This window comes from Phaethon aethereus (genome assembly GCF_964289735.1).
Source record: "Phaethon aethereus genome assembly, chromosome: 2".
NCBI lineage: Eukaryota > Metazoa > Chordata > Aves > Phaethontiformes > Phaethontidae > Phaethon > Phaethon aethereus.
This window is the reverse complement of record NC_138582.1, coordinates 113,504,102-113,527,678: the sequence shown is the minus strand read 5'-3', so window position 1 is coordinate 113,527,678 and position 23,577 is coordinate 113,504,102. Positions and strand designations below refer to the sequence as shown.

Sequence of the window (23,577 nt, the reverse complement as noted above, 5' to 3'; positions counted from 1 at the left end):
TTTGGTAGTAAAAGCCAAACCAATTCAATTAAAATAAGACAGGGCTGAAACTCAGTGAGAATAGTTAACAATAGGAACTAATGATTATGTGGGTATTGGGTCTCCATTTCTTCATGCTTTCAGGCCAAAACATAGTGCAAAAGCCAGTTTTGTCTTAATCACCAACAAGTTTCTGAGCAACCTGGCCAGAGGCAGTCCAGTGAATAGGTTGTGGTGTTGAAGAAAAACAGTGATCTCCTGCACTCCCTTCCATTGACATCCATGAATCTTCTAGATCCTTTTGGCTCATTGAAATGTGGTCTTGATTCTTGCCTAATAATCTTGATGTTGAACAGAATACCTTGCAATACTAATAAAGAATTTATTTTCAGTATTTCAAATGTACTTTTAAAACTCCCTCATGAAATTGGAACTTAAAAATATGCTTTCTCAAATATGGTAGTTTTCTTTGCTTTATGACATTTAAAATTCATTCTCATTAGATACTAGAAATAGCAATTGTACAGCTTCTGTAGAAGGCTGACTGTTGTTTCCAAGTACTTTTATTCAAGGCCTACCCCAACTATTAACAGGCCAAGCAGAGATTAAAACTGCTTTTTTTCCCTTAATCTGTATATGGTGAGCTGTTTTAAAAATATTATCTGTGCATTTAATAGGACTCCATTTCCCTCTTCCAGGAAAGAAAGCATCTATTTCACAAATTATTCTGTAATATTTATGCTTTTCTTCATATTGAAATATTCTCCTAAATGAAGGACCTATGTAAAAACATTTGATGTCCACCTGAGTAGATTCTTGATATTAAATATTAATTTGACTGAAATGCTACAGATTCTTTAGTAAGCACTTCTTTAAGGGTAGCAATCTTTTACAGGATTGGTGGTTGATGCTATTCTTGGTTACCTGATTTTTGAAAGAGAAGTTCGGGTAGCTATACTGGCCATCAGTAGTTAAAAGAACATAAGTCACCAAGTGCTTCGTTTCCTTCTGCCACTGCTATAAAGGGAACAGGTCAGAAGCACTTTCTATTCCCTCTAAGGCACTTTCTGTCTGTAATGGAGATCAACATGTATCATCACAGGGCAGAGATTTTAAAGACAAAAAGAAGCAGCAAGCAGACATCCGTAATGGAGAAGCAAGAGTTTCTGGTTAGCAAGAAAAGCAGAGGAGGTGCTGGGGTATAGCAGTATATAAATCTCCTTACTGACCCAAACCGCAACAAGCAAGCAGCAGCCCTCAAACAGGCAGGAGCCTCTCAAATCCAGCAGTGATATATAAAACCCAGGAAAGGGTATTATATCACTGAAAGGCTCCTGTGATAGTTTGGACTCTCCACTCTGGTTGCAATGTCCCAGGATCAATTGCAAAGCTGTTAATCCCTGCCATAAAACTGTCAGATTACCCTGCACTAGATGAACCCGTTCACTAAATCATTAGAGGGGTCACTTTTTTTTTCAATTAGAGAATAGCATGCTAATCTAAATTAAATGATTCATTAGAAAGTCAAAGTAGACAAGGCGATTGTGATTAAACACTGAAATGGAGCAATCAATTCTACTATATTAGCTAAAAGATCGGAAAGAGGAGTGTTAGCAAAATGGAAGTTAATTAGATGTCTGGGAATTTTCCTGTTGTGTTGCCAGAGAAAAATTGTTTAGAGGTGTAAATGCGTAAAGATCATGATCCAAACACAGCATTAGTGATGCCTAATGATGGTGATGAAGAGGAATACAGCACCACAGAGTGTGCAGTTTATTAAGGTGTGTACAGAACTGGATTCTTACAATTTGGATGACTTCAGCTGTTAAACCAGAATTGGGAAGATGGCAAGGGGGAAGCGAAGGTTTCTTTTCATGGGCTTTAGACACATTTCCTTTCCGAATTCTTGCTTCAGGAGAATATGTTCAGGCACACAACTTGGCAGCACTGGAAGGCTAGCCAAAAGAAAAAAAAAAATTCTAAAAAACAAAATCAGATGACATGAGCAGGCTGGGCAGAAATACCATGCAGTTCCCAAGTGACAAGCAAATACCTACTGGTGCTAATTTTTGTGGGAGATGGGGGTTTAATTCCTCTGTTACACCTCCCTTTCCCCCTTCCTACTTTCTATTCAGTAGATCTATGTGTAGCAACACGGGCACAGGATTTGTCTTTGCCAATCATGAGTCAGAGAGCGCCCTCAAAAACAGGCTCACCCACCATCCACACTCTGACTGGGCTTAACTGTTCTCCCTGACACTGGGGTAACTCTTGTAGTCAGCAGATGCATACCAATATAAAATGGGTGCAAGTGAAATCACAACTGAGTGATGGAACAAAATGTTTACTGTGCACTTTCACAGCAGTTTTGAGTTTTCAACTACAGTATGCTTAATTAGAATCATTAAGATTTTTCATTGTCTTAACCTGTGTATTGATGTGTATCAAGTATGCTGACTGGTATCTTGTTACATATAAACATTTTATGCTTTATGTGCTCCAAAGGCAACTTGCCAGTCACATCTAGCTTCCAACTGGATATATATGAAAACTGTGAAGACCTGGCATTTGGCTGTATCGCTCAATGGGTTGGCACCATTTGCTTGGATGCAGAGCTAAACATTTAAAATATTGGAGTAGGGGTTGCCAAGTACTACAATTTCTGCAGTGAGAAAGGAGCAGCCATTGGCCCAGTAGAATGGCAACTGGAATTCCCAATTCCTATCTTGCCCTGATACAGGGTGTCCTCACACTGATTTTGTAGCAGTGCTTCTCTGTTGGCTTCACTGTGGCCATATTTTAGAGGAACACGTGAGAAGAGGGGTGGGTTCCCCTCAGCTTGCACAAGTCCCCAAAGAGTTACCCAGCAAGTAATGACTTACTGAAGGCAGATTGCCAGACACCATTGTATGGCTTTTAATATCCTCATACCTAAGAGTTTGCTCGCCTTTTAATGTATCTGCCTTCCTGACATGATTCCCTTCACTATATACTGTGTTTAGGACAGTAGTGTTCTTTAAGTACCTCAATCAAGTAGTAGTGATAAGCTTCCTTCTTACTACTCTTTTTATCAGCTCTTTGGATTATGTTCTTTTTTTCAGTGTGTACAATTCAACTTCTATTTCTGGTTATACAAGCTAGGCAACCATTTTTTGTGATAATACAGCCCTTTTCTGTCCTGTGATCCACATGGGTATACCTTCCTCATGTTATTTCCAATATTGAATTTCCCTTCAACAAAGCTGCGTGAATGTGTAGCAGTGTTGTGGATTTTTTCTTTTTTCAAATTAACATTGCTGTAAAAACCTTGAAGTAAATGCAATTGTGCTAAAACAAGAGACTGTTTAATATTACAGAGATTTTATTTTAATTGAACCAGAGAACTCCATCACTGCAATACCTTTATGAATTTGCATTTAATTCTGGATGCTGGTGCCTTCCCTGCAGCATCAAAGAGGTGTGATACCTGTGGATAATGGTGTCCCTCCAATTGGAAGCACAGAACTACCTGCCTTTTTTTAAATTGGCTGAAGTATAAAGCTATAATTTTTATGCAGGCTTTCTGTCCTTCAGTCAGCATCATGGACCATTCTGAAGGTCACAGAAGTAAAGATGAGAGACCTTTTCACCGACTGAGGTGCTACCGATGGTCGGTTTTGATCATTCTTTCCCTTTTCGCTGATGTTGTAGGCCTCCGAAGTCTCTCGAAACAGAGGAGTTACTCTGTTGGCCAGACCAGGCAATAGTCTCGTAACAGCTATTCGAAACCAGCACCATCATGAGACATTACCTCTGGGTAAGCCAAGTTTCTGCTTTCTTTTCAAAGCAGCGCTCACAAAGATGCTTTTAGAACTTCTCATCAACCGTATGCACTGCTTCATGTTGCCCTGTGGCTCACTAGCAGGGCAGTCAGTGTGCCTGTGCACAGTCACGGTGATGTCACCAATGGTCAGTAAAGACTCGGGGTTTTTTTTTTCCTTTTCCAGCTTACAATGACAAGATTGTTGCATTTCTACGCCAACCCAACATTTTTGAGATGCTGCAGGAGCGTCAGCCCAGCTTGGCCAGAAACCATGCACTCAGGTACCACTTTCTTTCCAGGAAGGACTTCTTGTAGTGAGGAAAAACAAATTCTAGTAACTGTAGTACAAAAGATGAACATGGGCCCCATATGGAACTGTCACCATTAAAGAGTAGGCACGGACCACCAGAATCTATGTAGTTACTATAGTTATTTTCCATTGATACCCAAGAAGTAAGAAGAACTGAAATAATCATGGGCAAATAGTGGCATATCTAATTTCCACTCTAAGTATTACTGAATAGCAGAAACAGTCTTCACCTACAATTATCACTTTGCTTTTCAGAAGATAGAGTTAAAATTGTGTCTGGATGGAAGTCAGCAACAAAATCCCACTCACTTCAGCAGAACCAGGATTTTACCTCGTGGTTGGATTTACACCCATGCCATGGACATAGTTGCCCTAGATTTTATAAAGAAATAGGAACATTATGGAGTAGATTGTAGTCCTGTCTTTAGTCTTTCTCACTTACGACTTAATGGTAGTCCTTTCCAAAGTAATTAAATTCTTTCTTTTTCTTATGCCCATTCCTTTCCTGTTAGGTTTTTTTTAAGAAAAAACAGAACCAAGAGCCAGTGCACTTTAAACTTATTCTAATTCCAAAGGTTAAATTAATTGTTTTGGCCAAGAACCTGAGCTGGTGTTAGTCAGTCTCAGCAATGCCAGTGTGCACTAGCTAAGAGTTTGACCAAGAATTTAGTTCGTACAGTGCAGTAAAAATTGTGACTGCAGGACTGGTAAAGGAGGGAAAAGCAAGGGAAGGATCTTCAAGTTCCTGCAGCGGAGTTTCTGCTAAGAGCCTTACTTCTTGTTTACCTGTGAGGGCCAGACAAAGAGTTCTTTGGTTGTAAGGATTAGAATTCCTTCCTGAAGGAATTAATACGTTCAAACAAAATGAGGGAGACAGAATGAAAAATGCTTCCTGTATTCAAGAAGTACATTTCTGTAACTGAGGATTTTTTTTACCTTCACTATCAAATTATTTCAGCCTCTTTTTTTTTCCTTAGGTGTAATCTGAATTCTCATTTCTCAGATAACAGATGATGCTTTTATCTCCTTTTGAGCAGAGAACAAAATTGACTAGTGATAGGGACTAGACAGCTTAGCCACTGCGTAATGAGATTTGTAACAGGATATTGAGCCCTTCGCCTCCAGGTCATTGCTTTGATTACAGCTTAGGTCAGGAGTGATTCCAAGCTACTGTTTAACGCTCTTACAGCAGGTCTTAAGCAAAGTCCTAGAGACAAATGTCTGTCTTTTACAGGGCTTGATTCAGGATACATTGCAGCCCCACCCAGCAAGGTACTAAAGCGCATCCTTGACTTGAGCTAGAATCCATTAACTTGATACTTGAATAAACATTCTTGGACACTGCAGTGCTTTAGAAACACGCTGACAGATTGGGGTGTACATCTGTATCTTCCATGGTCCTAATCTGCTGATAGGATCTTATCCTATGTTTCCCATTCTATTAACATTCATTTAAACAACAAAATGCATGATTTTACACAAGTACTATATAACTTATGTGTGATCAATTCATATCAAGTATATCTTAGTGTTATTTGCCAGGTAGAACTGACAGAGTTAAAGGAAGAGGTATTATGTGAAATTCTGTTAATGGAAGGTGGTATATTAGTTGTAGCCTTAACAAAATGTCTGTCAATGACCTTACCTATAGTGCTACACATGAGCTTGGAGGACTAAGAATGATTCTGTTTTCTAAAATATGGTATAAAATCTCTTGCTGCTAGATCAGGAAACTGAGTGATATAAATAGATTATTTTTTGCAAGTTTGTTAGTGAGATTAGAAAATTAATCAGGCAGTTAAGATGTTTGCCATTTTTGTAAGAAAGGAAACAGGAACTGGCAAAATACCAAGGAATAACAACTCTATGCATAGTTCATGCCTTGCTAATGGCATAGTTTCTTCTTTTTCTTTCTTTATGTCTTCTCTTGTCAATAATATCGTTTGTGTTTCAGGGAGAAGATCCATTACATTCGGACAGAGGGTACACATGGGCTTGAAAAGTTGTCCTGTGATGCAGATTTAGTAATTTTGCTGAGGTAATCAATTTGATCAAAAGCACAATGTCATTACTTACGGTACCAGAGAAGCTGGCTGGCTCTTTCTCAGCATAATTGAAAAGATTTTGTTAAATCTTCCAAGTAATTGTAATTAGAATAGGATTTATTGTTACTGATAGTCACCCAAAATAATGCAGTCAGAATATATCTGTCAGCTCTCACTTCCTGGAAGGCAGCCTCCATCAGTGCAGTAAACTCCATCCTGAGCCAGCTCGGTCAATAGCTGTAAGTAGCAGATAAAAGAGAATCAGGTCAAATCTTTCCTTTTAATGGAAAAATTCTTGTTTCCTGTTTCTTTTTTTTGTTTGTTTTTTAAAGAGGAAAAAAATTGTCTTTTTCAGTACAAGTAAATAATGTAACGGCTCATTGAATTGCTAGTTTTACTGCAGCAGTGCTCCCCACGCATGCAGGGCCATGTCACACTAATGAAACCTCAATGTACAGTGCAGTGAGCATTGTTTGGGTAACATAGAGAAGGCTTTTAATTTTTACTGGGACCATGGAGCTTGGTCTTTAGATCCTAGCTGCTTTTTTTAGCACAGATAAGGACTTATCTTATTGTCTTGGTCTTACATTTCGGTACACTATATAGCATTGCCTAATGCAAGAAGTTTATAACTTATTTCCAGCAACTTAATCCAAATGGTCAAAGAGCTGAGCTATATGAAAATGTATGACCCAAGAAAAACAACCTGGGAGACAGATGTACGTATCTTTGCTTCTCACTTCTAACATGTTGAAGTTGTCCCTGTTTACTACATAGCCTCAGATCCTTACCTTCCATCAGTAGATTGAGCTCCTGTGTTAGAGTGAAATGTCTAATAAAATTCACTTTGTACTTCTTTGTTACTGGTGACCATGCCTGGTTCGGGAAACTTGTGGATTTTATGAATCCATGAGTTCAGAGATGTACCCAAACTTACAACCACAGCAGACTTGTACCATACTGTGTATTTACATTCCTTCATGTGACGAATGTGAACCAAACCTCTCCCTATCACTTTTTCCATGCAGCCTTTTTGAAGAGGATATTATGTCCTACATACCACTGCAAGCTGCCTTCCATCCTGGTTACAGTTTCTCTCCTCGCTGCTCACCCTGTTCATCACCCCAAAATTCTCCAGGTAAGGGGATGGGGAAAAAAATAATACAAAATCTTGCATTTCTGGTATTTTTCCTCATAAATAGAAAGGCCAGCCTGCTAATTCTGGTGCCCACTCTGAATCTGACCCCAGCTACTTTTTTGCTGGCTCAATTGCCATTGCTGTTATGTATCTCTTGAAATGTTAACAGTAGATGAAGCACAGAGATTAGAAATTGCCCATATGGAAGAAGGTATTTTCCTGCTTTTTATATAGTTGGAAGGGATTAGAATAAGAGAATGATGCACTCCAAACATAACTCACTGACATGGAAGCACGTTCATGTTATATGACAGGAGGAAAGAGCAGCTTCCAAATCAAAGGTGTATTGCAATACTTCCAGTACTCCTGTAAAGTTCAGTCTCCTCCACTCAGTGCTCCAAAGACTTCTCTTCCTCCCAAGACTCGTCTATTTTAAGACCTGAGGGGATCATCTTGATCATCTAGTCTGACCTCCCGTGTTGAGCCCATTAACTTAGGTTTGACGGGAAACATTTTTTCCAGAAAGACATACTGTCTGAGAAGGTTATTTCCAGCTGTGGTATGTCTCTGTAGTTATTGTTTATGCTATGGAAATCTGAGGAGCTGATGTCTCCTTTTTGCCAAGATATACAACCCCCACTGCATGGCTGTGTCTGGTGGCCATTTTGAGAGAATTGACAGAAATGTGATCTGAAGAAATCCATTTTTGGCTGAGCTTTTTAAACATTCATTTAAATTATCTGGCTTCAAACAAAATTAATGGACAAGAGACATTCAAATCTCAGAGGTGGCTGTGGAAAATCAGAAGGTTTTCTAGTGTGAAGAAGTTAAATGCTGAACCCTTGTCTATAGGAGGATGGTGTTTTGTCAAAATGTCTTCTTTTCATTAATGAGTTTTAACACCATGTTAATACAGTTCCGCTCCTCTACATCAGGACAGGTCATAAACAAGTCTCTTGCAAGACAAAAATCTAAGAATTTGGTGAGAACATGACTTAAGAGAATATTAGAAGAACTGCACTGGTCTTTACCTGTTCTTACAGAAACACAGGAAAGGCAAATACTCATTTCTGGCAACATACTCTCTGCTTGTTTATTTCTGCCACTGTTTGCGTAGCCATGAGAACACCCATTCTCTTATGTCCTGGGGGAAAAAAAGTCTAACAGAAGAAAAGAAGTGTCACAAGGGATTCTCTTTGCACTGCATGTAAATATGCCTTTCTGTTTTACCCACAGAGAAAATTAGTAATGTCCTTCCCTCCTGGCAACCATGATACTTTGTGCTCCCAATAAATGTGACTTTTTTTTTTGCCTGCCTGTGGAGAATTTTCTGCCGGATTTCTTATAAAAAGGTCTTGTTTTTATTGTCTTCTGTAATGAGATAAGGAAATGGGATTTCATGGATCCATTCTTTGACCCTTTATGGCATGGCACTTGTTTATACAAAAGGACTAATCAGCTGCTTTGAGAATGCAGACTTCAAAACAAAGCAGGTCCCAAATTGCTAAAAATCTGCTGTATGTGTGAATTGTAATAGGAAAATGTAGCATTTCTTGCTGACAGAAATCCTCTTTGATACCACAAAGCGGTTTTGTGTTGATAGCTGGAAGTGTTTAATACATAGTCAGATTAACACAGGGAAACCTGATTCCCAGCTTGGCTAGGGTGCTAGGCTCCAGTGAGAAGCATTGCTTTGAGCTCCAGAGGTTTAATCCTGCCAAGTAAAGAGATCTCCTATACAATGCAGAGGGGAGAGAAGGGAAGAAAACCTAAATACCAGTAAACGTGAGTGGGAGTTATGCCAATCTTTCTCATGCCTTTCTGATCCTTGAATTTCTATTCAGATCAATCACAGTTAAAGGCTGAAGCAACACAAAGGCACCCACAAGGTGAGCTTAACATTTCTTTTAGTGAAGAAGAGATAGCCCCTGGAAGTCATTGCAATCACTGAGTTATAGGAACTTAAAACTCTATTAATGCCAGGTAGAACAAAAGTAATACTGAGTGCACTTTATACCTGTAAAAGGTTCCTAATGCGTTTGTTAGCCAGTTCTGTCTAGAAACACCAGCTGCATGATTTGGGAAAATTTAAAGCCCCTTACACTTTAGGATGCTGTTTGTTTTCCCCACCAGGCCTGCAGCGAGCAAGTGCAAGAGCACCTTCTCCATACAGGAGGGACTTCGAAGCCAAGCTGCGCAATTTCTATCGAAAACTTGAAGCCAAAGGGTATGGGCAAGGTCCAGGTAAAATTAAGTGAGTATTATGACAAGTCACTCAAGTAGTCTAACATGGTGTAGCTTTGTCTTTTATCATTATCCATGAATGAAGACACTCAAAGGGAGTGGGAAACGTACCAGAGTATGCATTTTGTACGTGAACTACCAGGGCAAGATAAGATCATAGTATTTCCTGCAAAAGAGTGACCTCACCTCCAAGAGGCTTTTGTGTGAAAGTTTTATTTCTTTTAGATTCATATTCTCTTACGCTCCCATTCCCTACCTGTTGAACAGGGATATTGGTATTCCTACCTGTAATTTGCTAGTAGGAAAATCATCCATTCAGACAAATATCCACCAGAGGTTATTAACAGCCAAGTCACTGTAACAATGGAGTGACTCGAAATCCTTTGGATCTACACATCAGTATAACTCAGGACAAGAGTATGACTCTACAGAAGTTAGCCTGTATGTGCAGATTTAACTTTCAGTAGTTCTTTGTGTTGGTTGCCATCCTGGATTTGAATGCAAGAGATTCCTGCCTCTCCATGTGTTTTGGGATCTCTGTCACTTGGTGGTGGAGTTTGCCTTTGTTAGCTGGCTTATGAGTCTGTACCTACTTGTGCTCAGTCTAGTTATCCAACTTAGTCAAAGGACTGTATGTTACTGAGGTATTTCCTGGGCATCTGGTTGAATTTATGCATCAGGTTGGCTTCCTACCAAATCACATCTGTTGTGCGAAAAAAAAAAAAGTATGAAGCAAAGCAATTTATTCCAGGCAAACGTCATCATCAAAATATTCTTACAGAACTGGGGAGTCCTAGCTGTTGGTTATACCTTTTGGTGTCCTGCTAAGTGGGTCCAAGGCAGATACAAAATACACTTTAGAAGGTCTGTCTTAAAATGTCCATGAACATATGAGCAAGAAGGATTTCTTGCACAGATGGTGTTTAAATGTACTGTTCATTAAGTTCTTCTAGAGGTTGGCAGGGGAGCGATAGGTGTGTTGTATAAACAGAGGCTGATACTCCCTTTGCTTACCCTGCTACAGAAGCAGTACTTCCATGGACATTCACTGGAATAAACCCAGAAAGGGTTTGGGGCCAATCCCAGAAAGCTGTGACCTCATGTACACAGGAAACTCACAGCCCCCTCTACGATACAGATTTGTACATAGAGGGTGTTAACAGCACTGTGAACACTCTGAACCCAATCACAGCATTGCGAAGAAATTCACCTCTGAGGCATACAGAAAAGCCTAATGAAACAACTCAAAACCCATAATGGACAAGTAGCTTGCGCACCAGTGGATGCAACTTTATTAACTTTTCTGGGAATGAATGTCTGTCTGTACAATCTCTTGTTTACCTTCAGTCTCACAGGCTCACACAAGACTCAATCATTACATCTCTCTTTCTGCCTCCCTTTGCAGGTTAATTATACGACGTGACCACTTGCTGGAAGGCACCTTCAACCAGGTAATGGCATATTCACGCAAGGAGCTCCAGCGGAACAAACTCTACGTCACATTTGTTGGCGAGGAAGGGTAGGGAACCACTAAATGCTATCAGTTTTTGAAGTAGCTCTTATGTTACAAAACACTTACAGAGTTGACTAAGGCTGAGCCTTTCTTGTTATGTAATGCTTCTGTAGTTTTGTTCTACCTCTCAGTAAGTGATTCACCTTAATTAGCTCAACGATTTGTTAAAAATAACAGCAATAATGCTTCATTTTCCTGTAGCACCTTCCATCTAGATGTCTCAAAGTGACAATTTAAGTGGTCTTGTTGCCATAGGTATTTTGACTGGCTGGAAGACAAAACTGAACTACAGGCCCATGTTTATAGCACTCAGGGCTATAGAGACCAGACCTTTATCCCTTTTGTTACTCTAACTTTTCAAATTGGATCTGATTTTGCTTCAAAAATTTTTGCTTTGCTCATCTAATGTTCGTTTGTTATCTATATGTGGACTTCTTGTTTCTGGCTGAAGTGAGAAGCATGAATGCTGTTCAGTCCTTGCGGTTTAATCCACTCAGTTGGAAGCTGAAAGTAGTAGAAGTCTCTTGAGAAGGCCTTTTGCAGGAAACTTTCTGCCAGCCTTACAAGTCCATAAGCCATTCTTGTATGATTAAAGCCAGCCCCTGACCTGTTGTTTCAAATCTAAGCAGAACCTTTCAAAGACACCCTGGCCTCACCTCAGGAGCTACGTTGTAATTGAGGCTTAATACACATGCTTTTATAACGGAAAGACAGTTGTGTGTATTTCCAGTGCTCCATATAACAAAGGCTTGAAATCATATTTCAATAGCTTTGTATATAATGTTTCTTAAAAAAAAAAAAAAAAAACATACATGGATAGGATTTCAGTTCCAAAGGTACCAGAACAGTAAAGCTCTGGGGCAGCTCTTGGCATATCCAGCAACTGCTGACACTATCAGCTCTGATGTGGCATGTCAAGTGAAGAGCTTTTCCTGAGGAGAGCTTGTCTGGGACATGTTAGGTCCAGTGGAAAACAGAAGTCACCAATCTCAAAGGAAGTCACTCAGTGACCTCAGTATCAGGGGTTTTCTTAACTCGTACTTTTTATATTCCATGGATTTGGTATTATTTAACAGAGGTTGTCTTTCACAGCAGGTTTTGCCTCTGGCTTGCAAGTAAAGCATAAACATGCAGCATACCTCAGCTGGCATTGTTGGAATAGCATTCTAGTAAGCTAACACTGGCCAAAGTCATGTTGTTTTCCCCACATCTCTTATAACTTTTACTGTGTGTGGCATGGTATCCTCAGGAGAAATTACAAACCAATTTGATTTGCAAATTCATTCATTCTTCACAGATTCATTTACATCTGAAGATACATGCCCCCAGGGTTTCTGCTGTTTAACGCTAATATAGGTTCTGCTGGAGGGACTCCAAGATACCAATTCCCTACTGAAGAGTTGATGCTGTGTGGCCACATGATGCTGTATGGGCACAGCTTCCCACATGTTTCAAAGCTAAAATGACATTGAAAATGAACTATGAAGGCTTTATGATGAGCTAATGTGTTGTTCAGAAATGCAATACCTAGTCTTTCCTTGGAAGTTTTTGAATATAGACAGGTGGTGTTTGTAGTTCTTTACTCCAGCCATCATTAGGCTTAGCCTGATATTTTAATGTCCATTGAACCAGATCTGTTATGTGGTTAGCACTAGTGGTTCATGTGGACTTAACTACCATTCCCTTTTTCTGTTGTGACTTTGGTCTCACCCACCACATGATCCTAGAACTAAAGCTGCTCAGAAGGGAAAGTACTGAATCTCTGGGTGTAAAACAGAGGAGGATGGGTCAGCCTGCCCTTTATGATCTTTCTAGCTGCACAAATCATTCAAACCCTTGTGTTATGCTTCCATAACTTCAAACATAATACAGAGCATTCTGATTCAGCTGCAGAGTTTTCCACTTTTCATTTGTTAAGTAGAAGGAATAGTGCCTGCCTCAGAAAATCTTTTGGCACATGTGATATATGGCTACAGATCATTTGTTCGTATTGTATTTGTTCATATGTAGATTTATTTTAGATTGAAAAACCTACCTACCTACCATTATATTACAGGATGATCTGTTTTTAATAAATCCATCACAGCTGGGTTTAATGTGTTCATGAAGCTTTTTTGTGTTTTGTTTTCAAGTTGAGATAATTGGAAACAGTTGAGTTAAAAAAGGAAAAAAGGTGACTCTGTACAGAGCAAAATCATGCAACAGTAAAGCACAGCTTAAGGTGTACCACATGTATTTGAAACTATCAGAAAAGTAGAAGAGCTTGGGTGGAACAACTATCCATTCCAGTTTAAGAGACACAGTTCTGTTGCAACTTGGTCTTTTTCAGCATCGAACTTTAGGTTATACCTATAGCTAAGAAAGAATCGTTGTGGCGCGATTGTATCTTTGGTAACGTTGCCCTGTAGGAGAATAAGAGCAATTTCTACTTCAATCTGGTCTGTCTGGTCTGTGAACCCAGCTGTTCAAACCCACTCACTAAAAAGCTAGCCCTCTGCTAGCCAGCCAGCTAAGGCAAGGCTGAGCTTTGTAGGCTTTACTAAGATTTACTAAGCCTTTGGAACAAAGGAAAAGAAACTACTTAAGGGATGTGACCGAGTCGTGATTCCTCCCAGATCAACCTGGGTTTCAGCATCATGACTTGTTTAAGGCTCAGAATAAAGTTTTGAGAGGGGAGGTACACCATGTTAGAAACACTCAGCTGCACAGGGGTAGGTGTTAGACTGCAGCCAATGTAGGCAAAACCCAGGAAATGTACTCTAATGGGAATGAACCTCATTTTATCTTTTTTACCTTTTCCTTATCAGGTTGGACTATAGTGGCCCTTCCCGAGAATTCTTCTTCCTTCTGTCTCAGGAGCTCTTCAATCCCTATTACGGGCTGTTTGAGTATTCAGCCAACGACACTTACACTGTACAGATCAGCCCCATGTCTGCCTTTGTTGAAAATCACCTGGAATGGTAAGGACATTTCATGCAGAATTGAACAATCCTTTTGGAGCAATACAGAAATGGAAATGCAAAGCCAGTTAAGACTAGACTACATGCAAATATCATTGCTTCTACTGGGAAGAAGTGGGAAGTAGGTTGGGAGAAGGAAGAGAGGGATTAAGCGTAAGTACAACAGCAGGCTCTGAAAACGGAGTTGTGATGAGGTACTACTATTAAAATGCCCTGCTCACATTACTTGGGACTTCACGTTTGTGTACTTCTGTGTGAATGTGAAAAGGACAGGGAGAACAGCTCTGCTTAATCCAGGCCTCTCCCTGGTCCCTTTCTAAGAATAGCAAGTCTGGTCTTTCTGTACATTAAGCAGCATTGTGCCTGGAAGCTATACAGTGTTCTCCAAGAGCCACATTGCTGCTCTGTACCCACCACGGGCCTTAAAAAGGCCCAGTAAAAGCAGTTTCCCTTTTCTCCCCTGATGGAGTGTCCCTGCTTGTGTGTGGCAAGGCCAGCAGAGCAAGCAGGTGTACTTCACCTTACCAAGTACGTGTGCAAACAGACAAATTGCTGATCTTGTTTCTGTATCAAAAATTCTGAATGCATATTGTGATCTCCTCATTTTTCTATCTGCCTCCAGATCTGTCCCTCTTCGGGAGTTGTTTTTCCTTTGATAGTTTCAGATGTGGTTCAGTGAAGCATGGGCTGCCAGGCCTGGGCATCGTTTGATCCCTTGTGGGATTTCATTGTGTCAAAGAAATACTGCCACATGGATTTGTTCCTATGATATTTTTCTTTGTTTAACCAATCTCACTGGCTGCTCTCAGAGATCCCTTTTTAAAATGGAAGGCAGTTCAGGCCCCCTTTAAATTGCAAATAGCACATGTCCTTCTATTCTTGTAAACACATCTTGCTTTGCTTTGACTTACAGTGCGCGGGAGATCAAGAACAACTAAGTGGCTGCACCATCGCCTCTGTTAAGGTTGCAGTGTCAAAAAAGGGGTGTCGCTGGGACCTAGCATGGTCTCTGAATTCTTTTTTGGTTTTGTTTTTGCATCATCACTTTCAGCAGTGGAGCACTGTGCTAACAATGATCCTTGCATTAGGCTGTTTCTCTGCTGACATTAACAGGAAAACAGCAGCTTCATTCTTAACAGCTTGTCCATCTCCCACTGCAATCCTTAGACATGCGGTGGCTTCCTAGGGTTCAAGAAGAAATGCAGTCTGTCCTTTGTTCAGCTTAACAGGCAGCATGGATAAACTTTTGATTTAGGAGGCTGTATTTGTGAAGATGCATTTTGATTTCAGGACACAGGACTGTGTAGGTGCAAACCCAAGATCGTTCTGCCCACACTGTAAGCAAACTGGATGCGGGCCTCTTTCTCCAGAAATGGTGTTGCCATGTTATCTCAGTAGTATTTGAAATAGGCCCTGACTCTTACATGTTATGAATACTGTCATCGTGAAGAGTTCAGCTGCTGTTTTCTTAAGTGATAAATTCTGCTGCAAAAAGTATGTACTTTGATACCCTCATTGTGTTCCTCTGTTCATTGAGAGATTTCAGCATGGAAGAGGCAGATTTTGAAAGGTACCCTGGGCATATAGAACAGCAGAAAGGCACCTCATATGATTTTCTGTAGCAGTTAGCATTTAACTCAGAAATCAGTAGCAATGAGACACTTAAGATAATATTTCTCCAACTACATGTGTCTATACAGGCTTCTGTATACAGAATGTTATTTGGGCTTTGGGCATTTTTGGTTTTCTTTTTTTAGGAAAGAGAAATGAAGTCCTTTGGCCTGCAGAAGGAGATAAATGCTATGAATGACGAAGTTTGTACGTAAAGTACTGTAAATAGGGCAAAATTGCAGAACCCAAGGGAAAGATAAGCAATCCAGTAAGTGCTTGGAAATACTTCTTGAACCTGTTATGGAAATAACTGGCTGAGACCAGCAGTTTATAATTAGCCTGATAGATTACATGATTGGCTTGTAGATAGCTAGACATTCTAAATGTTTTTATGCTATGTCGACTGATCTCAGCTATTCATGTGTAACCCTAGAGAACAGCATTCAGAAGTCTGTGCAGCCAGCTAAGAGAGGATTTGGACCAGCCAAGCTTTTTAAAACTCAAAGAATACAATTCTCCCATAAAGGCTTTATGGGCTAATTTCTCTGAGGGCACTGTACTAACTTGCTTGTCATTATTTGTTCATAAGGAATGGAGTTTTCTGAAGTTCTCAGTCTTTTCTCCAACTTTGTTCTCAAAGTGCTAAAACTTCTGTTTCAACAGAGCCTCCTCCCTCTAACATGCAAGAAATAAAGATTATTTTCCTGTTCCCAAATCTGTTATGAGACATCAGTTAACATAGATGGATGAATCAGTTTTGAGAGTCCCAGGGTCACAGATAATTAATATTCATAGTCTTTTCAAAGCTTGAAGTTTGATGTCAGTCATGAAAACCACACAACCACAATTGGTTCAGATTTGCAGCTTTCTTGAACTGTATGCCTTTTGGTGCTGTGGTGCTTGTCATTTATGTGGAATCTACCCTTGACATGTTTTCCTGTATAGTAATTCTGCAAGACCTATTCAGACACGGCTATATTAAGAAACAGGGCTAGCAAAAAAATTCCCTCAAAATTATTTTACTTTTTCTCTTCCTTAAGCAGAGAGTAGCGAGTTTGAGAGAAATACAACAAAACGCAAAAATGCAGAGTTTTGTTCATATTGGCAGAATTGGGAAACACACTCCTCTTTCCCCTGGCCTGAAAGTTATAGTTCTGCCCCTGTTAATGGCTTATTTCATGCCTTGCTCTTTGTACAAACAGCATTGAGTCCAAAATGAGCACATCAAAGTACAGAGTAGTTGTATGTATGCCAAGTTTAAAAGGAGACATAATAACTGGAAAATATTTCTCATTTATGGAGAAACTGAGCTTTAACACCTTTCCTGTAAGCTTCCATTGAATAAGACTTTTTTCCTTTGGTTAACATATGTGTCTGTTGAACACAGAAAATACAAGATATCACACATTTTCAAACTTCAAAAAATTGTTTTAAATACCCCCATATCTGAAAGGACACAGTTATATCTCTCTAGACCCAAGAAGTTTGATGATACACATTTTTATCTGAATGCTACAGGATGTACCTGAAGCTCGTAGCCAGAAGAGCTGCTTTTAATCCATGCCAGTAACGAGCCATTCTATCTGATCTAGGTAATGAGTCTAGCTCTTTGCCTGGATGTTTGAGAACATCTTCTAAAATACTGTTTACGTTCCCACGTAAGGTTGTTTGCCCTTCTCCAAGTAAGTGGGCAAAATGTGGTGGCAGCTGCTATATATTATTTCAGTGAAAAGAATATGGGTTAGCCTAGAAAGAATATTCTTGTCTTTGCTGTTGGTCAAGTGTTTTGGGCAGCTAAAATAGGGTGAGTCACTGACGAATCCTTCTCAGGTTTTGCTCAATATGCTGGGAGACAGAGTAGTAAGGAATATTAAATGTTTCTATCACAACCTCACATGAAGTTAGAGGTGTAATATTCAGTACAGCTCCATAATGCTGAGTTCTGACATGCTAATAAACAGCTCCCAATACCTTGCCATATTAACTTCTCACTTTCTTCCCTGCTAACAGTCCTTTGAAAGATTTTAGACTGACTTTCAGTTCCCTGAAGCACTGAGGTCCAGGACGCCCAATATTAGAGGGTATACAAAGACACTTTTTCACTGGAGTGAAAAAGGTTTCTGTCTCTGATTAGAATGACTAATGTTTGATTGAATATTGTAGGTCTTGTTTTAACAAAAAAAAAAGTAAATAATAAAAGATTGGAGAGAGAAAAAAAAGTCTTGATGCATAATAGATGGAGGAAATGTGTTTCTAAATTCTGGCAACAAAATATCTAGTTCCAGAGTTTGAATAGTCTCAAATCCTCATGGGGGTCACTAGTTACTCTCCCTGGCTTCTTCATGGTGCATTTTCAAGAGGTCTAGAAAATTGCTGGTGTCTTCTCACTGCATCTCATTCACTCTGTATTGTAACAAAATGATTTGTCTAATCATGCTGTGATACAGTGTGGTTTTCCTCAGGTCTTTATTTTGTCTATCATTTTCCATAGCATTTCCCTACTCAGTTCTAGCTAAGCAAAATGGCAAACTGGATGTTTGTTCCTGTGATGATTTCTGTGTCCTTTTCACCAAACATGAAGAGTATTGTGTCTCTGCTGTTTCATTGTTCATGTGTCTACCAATTTCAGATGTTTCTGATTTGGCTGTCATCGTAATATCACATAAGATGCTCTGCTGCTTAGAATAAAGCAATCCTCAGTGTTTTCTCGTGAACGTTCCCTCCCTGCCTTGAGTGCTTAATCTAACAGTGACAACGAAAGTACCATTGCCTTTTCAGTTCACAATCTACTGTCAGGTGGAAATCCAGTCTCTCTTTTTTCACGTCTTCTGAGTGGACCAGAGTTTTCCTTCACAGCAGTCCTGCCCCCAGGAGTAATAAGATAATGTCATGTGCCCTTCTTCAAGAGACAGCACTGTACTCACAGCGTGGTCATCTATACCAGACTTTTTGTCCCCAGATCCCTTGCCTGGTCTTTTATCTGACTTGCCCCAGCAATCATTTTCACATCACTTTGAATTTTTAGTTCATTGCATGTTTGTAAATGTAGAACCACAGCCAGAAATGTGAAAAGGAGCCCAGCCTCTGCACAGAAGACCAGATGGCCTAGACAGATAAAATCATTCACAGACATTCATTTGGAGATCTGAGGGATGCTAACTTGAAACATCTTTTTCTGTGTTTTCATAGTGAATTAATGACAGCATGTTTTTTTAACAATTAGGCATTTGTGAACCTTGCTGTGACATTTATGCAGTCAGAGAGCAGTACCCCAGTGTCACACTTATCTTAGAGGTATTTACAGCTTGCTAATAGCAATTCTGTGTTCATCTCAGAAAAGTCCTGTTGTGTTTTGTTTTTCTTCAAATTAAATTTAACACATTTATTTAGCAGAATCTTATCAGAAAGTTGAAGACATGCAAGTAAATGTTTTTGTGCAGAACCCTACTGAAGACGTAGGGATGATGATATAGTCAGACCCAGTGGCCTGGGTCCCCAGAAGCTGTAGATTGATTCCCGGCTGCAATATCCTAATGAACTCTATTAACTTAATGCTCATTTAGAACTGCTTTGGGGCAGGAGTTTCTTCATTCAGTTCCTGTAGATAACCCTGCTTTCTGCCCTCCAGTAACCCCTCATTCTAGTCCGTGCTGCTGAAGGGATTCAGACAGAAAACTTGCATATATTTCCGTATCGTGTTCTGCAGGCAGATGAAAGCCTGTTGCATCCACTCTCCATGCTGACATGAACTTGCTTTCCCTGTGCTCCAAGCCAACTGACGTGGTTACTGCAACGCTGAGCTGAGAAAATATATGCTGTCTCCCATCAGGGCTGATTACTTCAGGCTTAGCACTGCCTCGATTGCTTTTACGTGCTCTGGCAAGCTTGGCACATGGGTAGAGCTGGTACACCCCGAGCTAAACTCTGACCTTCCTTTTTATTTATTTCATGTAAATGAGAAACCACATAGCCATCACTATCTATCTCAAGCATGCCAAAGAACTAAGGGTGTTGTTTTTCCCTTTTTTTGTTTTAATAAACTCAAGAAGAACCAAGAATGTTGCAACCTCAGCTGTCCTTTCTCCTTAGAGAGCTTGGTTGGTTTTCTTAACCCAATTTCCTTAGGAGCTGTGCCTTGTGCAATTGCCCTGCCTATCCATTAGACAGTTTCCTAATCAGTTTGAGACCTATTTGACAGGAAGGTAAACATCTGAAAGACACTAATTTCCTAAAAGCTTTGCAAAACTTGTGGCTGGGTAAAGGATAGATATGCAGGAGTGGTGCCTTGGTGAGAGCGGGCTGGTGAGCTCAACAGTTATCTGTTCTGTTTGGCCTCTTGACTGGCCAGTTAGCACGAGCGAGCCGAAGGGTCCATCACATGCGTGGGCTCTGAACCCTCTATATCATCTTGCTCAGTAGCTTGAGGATGTGAGGGAGAGCTGTGAAAGCTTAGGGGAGGCAAAAGAGAGAAATAGGAGATACTCCAAAGTGTGGGAGGTGCCAGCAGAGATATGTAGGAGGAACTGGAGCTATTGCAGTGTGGTACTATAGGGCCATAAGAGACAGATCTATAGGAAACAAAGCTCCATTAATCCTGCTACATGGGGAATGACTTAATTCAATTAAAATCTTTTTAAAGAAAGTGACAAATTGCCTCATGACGTAATGGGTTGTATTCCAATGCTGACCAGCTCATAGGATGGATTCAGGCACATTCCATGGCTCTTTATAGAAACAGTGGAGAAATGTAGTCACAGCATCTATGCAGGAGGTCTGCAAACAGCCGTTATTCCTCTCCACTGACTGAAAGCAGCTCTGGGGAATATGTGGTCCAAATTACTCATTTATCTCTTTAATGTTTCAACTGTCGTGGCAGGCAATCTACATATGGCCCAATACCTGTTTTATTAAGGGAGTCAGAAACACTGAGTTTGGTTTTGGGCTCACATGGGCCAGTTGGGTGGGTCTGTAGTTGGGGGGAGGAATGAATTTAGAAGACCAATTTTGCAACCATCTTGAAGGGTCCTGTTTATGCCAACTGATGAAAAATCATCCTCTTAAAAAGCAGGTCAGATATAGCACCCCAGAGTGGACATCCAGCAACATCCAGCTGATTTTGAAATTTAGATTATTTGCCTCAGTTTCCATTTGAAGAGATTTCCTAGTATGTAATCAACTTGAAATCCATTTGATGTACACTGCTCTGAACTGCTTTGAAATTCTCGGATGAAAGGCATCGTAGAAAACCAAAGCATTTAATGTTACATTACACTATAAATTTTAATTACTAGCAATATCTTGTTTTAAATAAATTATTGCATGAGAAGTTTTCCAGCACTGTTGTAAATCTTCTGGACAAGAACGATATTAAAATAAATATGCAGCTGAAATAATTTTATAAGACCTTTTCAGTATGTGAGAAGGGTATGTTACTGAAATGCCTTCTTGCTGGTGTACTGTGATCTCTCTCAATGCCTTCTCTACTTAAGTAAACTTTGATTTTCCTATTAAGTTTGATGTATGACTGTATCACATAGAGCCTGCCTCAACAGCTGGTTAATTATTTATTAAGGGTCAGGAGGAATTGGAAGATTAAAGGCAAACAAAAATGGAGGAAAAAAAAATATCCCTAACTGAGCTTCTACAGCAACCTTCTTTTAAAAAAAAGTTCCTGCTTTATATTTACCTTATTCTTGACTTTCTGTCTCTTACTGGAGGATTTTTTCAAGTTCTTTTGAGGATCTGAATGGCAATATCACACAAGTTGAAAGAAGAGATGTCTCTCACAGGCTTTCCTCCTTTTCCCTTCTCTGAATCTTATACTGTCTGGCTCTGCTTCTGTAATTAGAATTTGGTTTGAGGGACAGGCGGGTGTTCTGTTGTGTTTTTACAAAAGTCATCTGTATTTTTTTTTTTCCCCTTGCTTAAGGCCACTTAGTCTTTTGCAATATTGCAGACTAAATGTGCCCAGAGATGGGAGGCTTCACATGAAAATCTCTGTAGTGTCTCCACCTTGCATGTGGTAGAGGAGAAAAGGGTAAAACCCACACTGCCTCTGAGCATGTGGGCCTGCGGGGAATCATCAGGGTGGGCAGTGATTGTGTGTTTATTTGTAGTGGCGAAAAACTCCCAGGGAGTGATGAATGTCCTTGTATCTCTTGTTCCAGCCACACTGGAACGGCAAGGCTGAGCTGTCACCATGAAGTATTGCTCAGTCATCTTTGCCCCTCCTTATTTCTCACTGCATTTTATTCAGACTTTGGTAAGGTAAAGAAAAGTCAATTAAAGCAGGTGCAGAAATTCCCAAGGTAATCTTTTTTATTAGTAAACACAATTCATACATCAAAAGAAAGACTGCTTGCAGAGCAGAATTGTTTTCAGTAAATCACCCAAATTTCTTTTGGGTATTTTTTACTAGAAAAGGCATTTCTCTTTGTATAGGTTTCTCCCTGGGATATTTTGAAACATAAAAGTTTAATTTGTCCATTGAAAATTATTCTTCGTTTCAGTATGTTACCTTAGTATTACATCGAAATGCAGAAAGAGGGAAGATTAAAGATTTAAACTGATCTGATTTGAATGTATTTAAAGAGAGAAGGGCAATGTCAAGTTTGTCAGTTTGCCCCAACTTGGGACGGGAATATTCTTCAAAGTCTCAATAAAATTATTGAGGATGAAAAAAATCCTGACCCGTCCACTCTGTGGAAAAAAAAAAATCTCTTTAACAACAGGAATACAGAACCATAAATTCGGTATCTTGTGACTGATGGAAGTAAGCTTTTTACATTGTGACTTATGACTTGCATTCTGGAAATGACAGGCTAGAAAGTGGAATTATTTAATTGTATTGGAGAGATTCATAAAAAGTCAAAAAATTTTCTGAGACTTCAGAACAGCAACACAAAGGTCCAGGTCTGCTGCATTCTTTTCACAGGAGAGGACTGGAGCTGTCAGTTTGCAGTGGTATTAATAAGAGTTGGAGGTGTTCAACAGCTTGCAAAACAAGACCTAATGTAGACTGTCAAACAATTAATAGCATGTCTGAATTTTAACACACAGATTTCTGAGTTTACTCAGTTGAGGAACCTTGTCCCAAGAGATGGGGATCGTTAGCTGAATTGCAGCACAGTGCAAACCCAAGTGTAAGGTTCTGGAGCAGGGCGGTAAGCCCACATGGCTGCAGTTAGCTCAAGGACATCTGCATCACGCTTCGTCACATGGTGTAAATGTTCCTGGGTCCTTACCACTGAGTTGATGATGAGCAGTCTCTCGTGCATATGTACCCCAGCCAGGCTGGAAAGGATGTGCCTCCTTTGACACAATAAGTCAGTTATTGTGGCTTCAGTGTTCGTAGTTAGCCATTGAAGGAAAACGCGCAGTCATTAGGCATGTGCTTTTATGGCCCTCTTGTCCAGCAGATGACTCAATCTATGGATTTTCTCCTGTAGCTTGACTAGTTCATTTCAACACATGGCAAAGCTATGGAAAGCAAGCATAAATCATGCAATGTGTAAAACTTTACCAGTTCATAGGTTTACAAAGTGTGCCCCTGCCCCAGCTTTTCCAAAAGGTTTGACTGAGAAATCAAAATCTCTTGATAAAAATGCTCTCTTGCTGGCTTAAAAAAACAACCCATATGCATCAGACTGAGTTGATCCATAAGGAGCTAATCATAAACTAAATTACTAATAACTACTAATAAACTAAGCTAATCATAAACAAAATTACATATGGTTTTATAGAAGGTAAGAAAGTAAAAAATGTCAAATAGACTAAACAACTAAAATGTTGCTGGGACTCAGAGGACTGGGATTCCATTCCTGTCTCTACCACTTGTTCTCTGGATAAGTCATTTTACTTTTGTATTTAAGTTTTCTCATTTGTCAACTGGAATATTGGCACAGATCTCCTCTATAAGCTGCTCTGAGATGTGCCAATCAAAAATACAGCCTAGGATCTGGGAATCGCAAAATGT

The 23,577-nt window shown here is 39.8% G+C and overlaps 1 protein-coding gene across 1 annotated transcript in view; it reads left to right on the top strand.

Moving 5' to 3' along the window:
• HECW1 (HECT, C2 and WW domain containing E3 ubiquitin protein ligase 1) overlaps nucleotides 1-23,577 on the top strand; it is a gene marked incomplete at its 5' end in the record, with an annotated part of 190,275 nt that overhangs the window by 141,341 nt on the left and 25,357 nt on the right. The window contains 7 exons of the mRNA XM_081996466.1: nucleotides 3,670-3,775; nucleotides 3,966-4,062; nucleotides 6,046-6,129; nucleotides 7,165-7,274; nucleotides 9,408-9,528; nucleotides 10,924-11,037; nucleotides 13,839-13,991. Of these exons, the coding sequence (XP_081852592.1) occupies nucleotides 3,670-3,775; nucleotides 3,966-4,062; nucleotides 6,046-6,129; nucleotides 7,165-7,274; nucleotides 9,408-9,528; nucleotides 10,924-11,037; nucleotides 13,839-13,991 (785 nt within the window). The remainder of the gene's footprint in view (nucleotides 1-3,669; nucleotides 3,776-3,965; nucleotides 4,063-6,045; nucleotides 6,130-7,164; nucleotides 7,275-9,407; nucleotides 9,529-10,923; nucleotides 11,038-13,838; nucleotides 13,992-23,577) is intronic.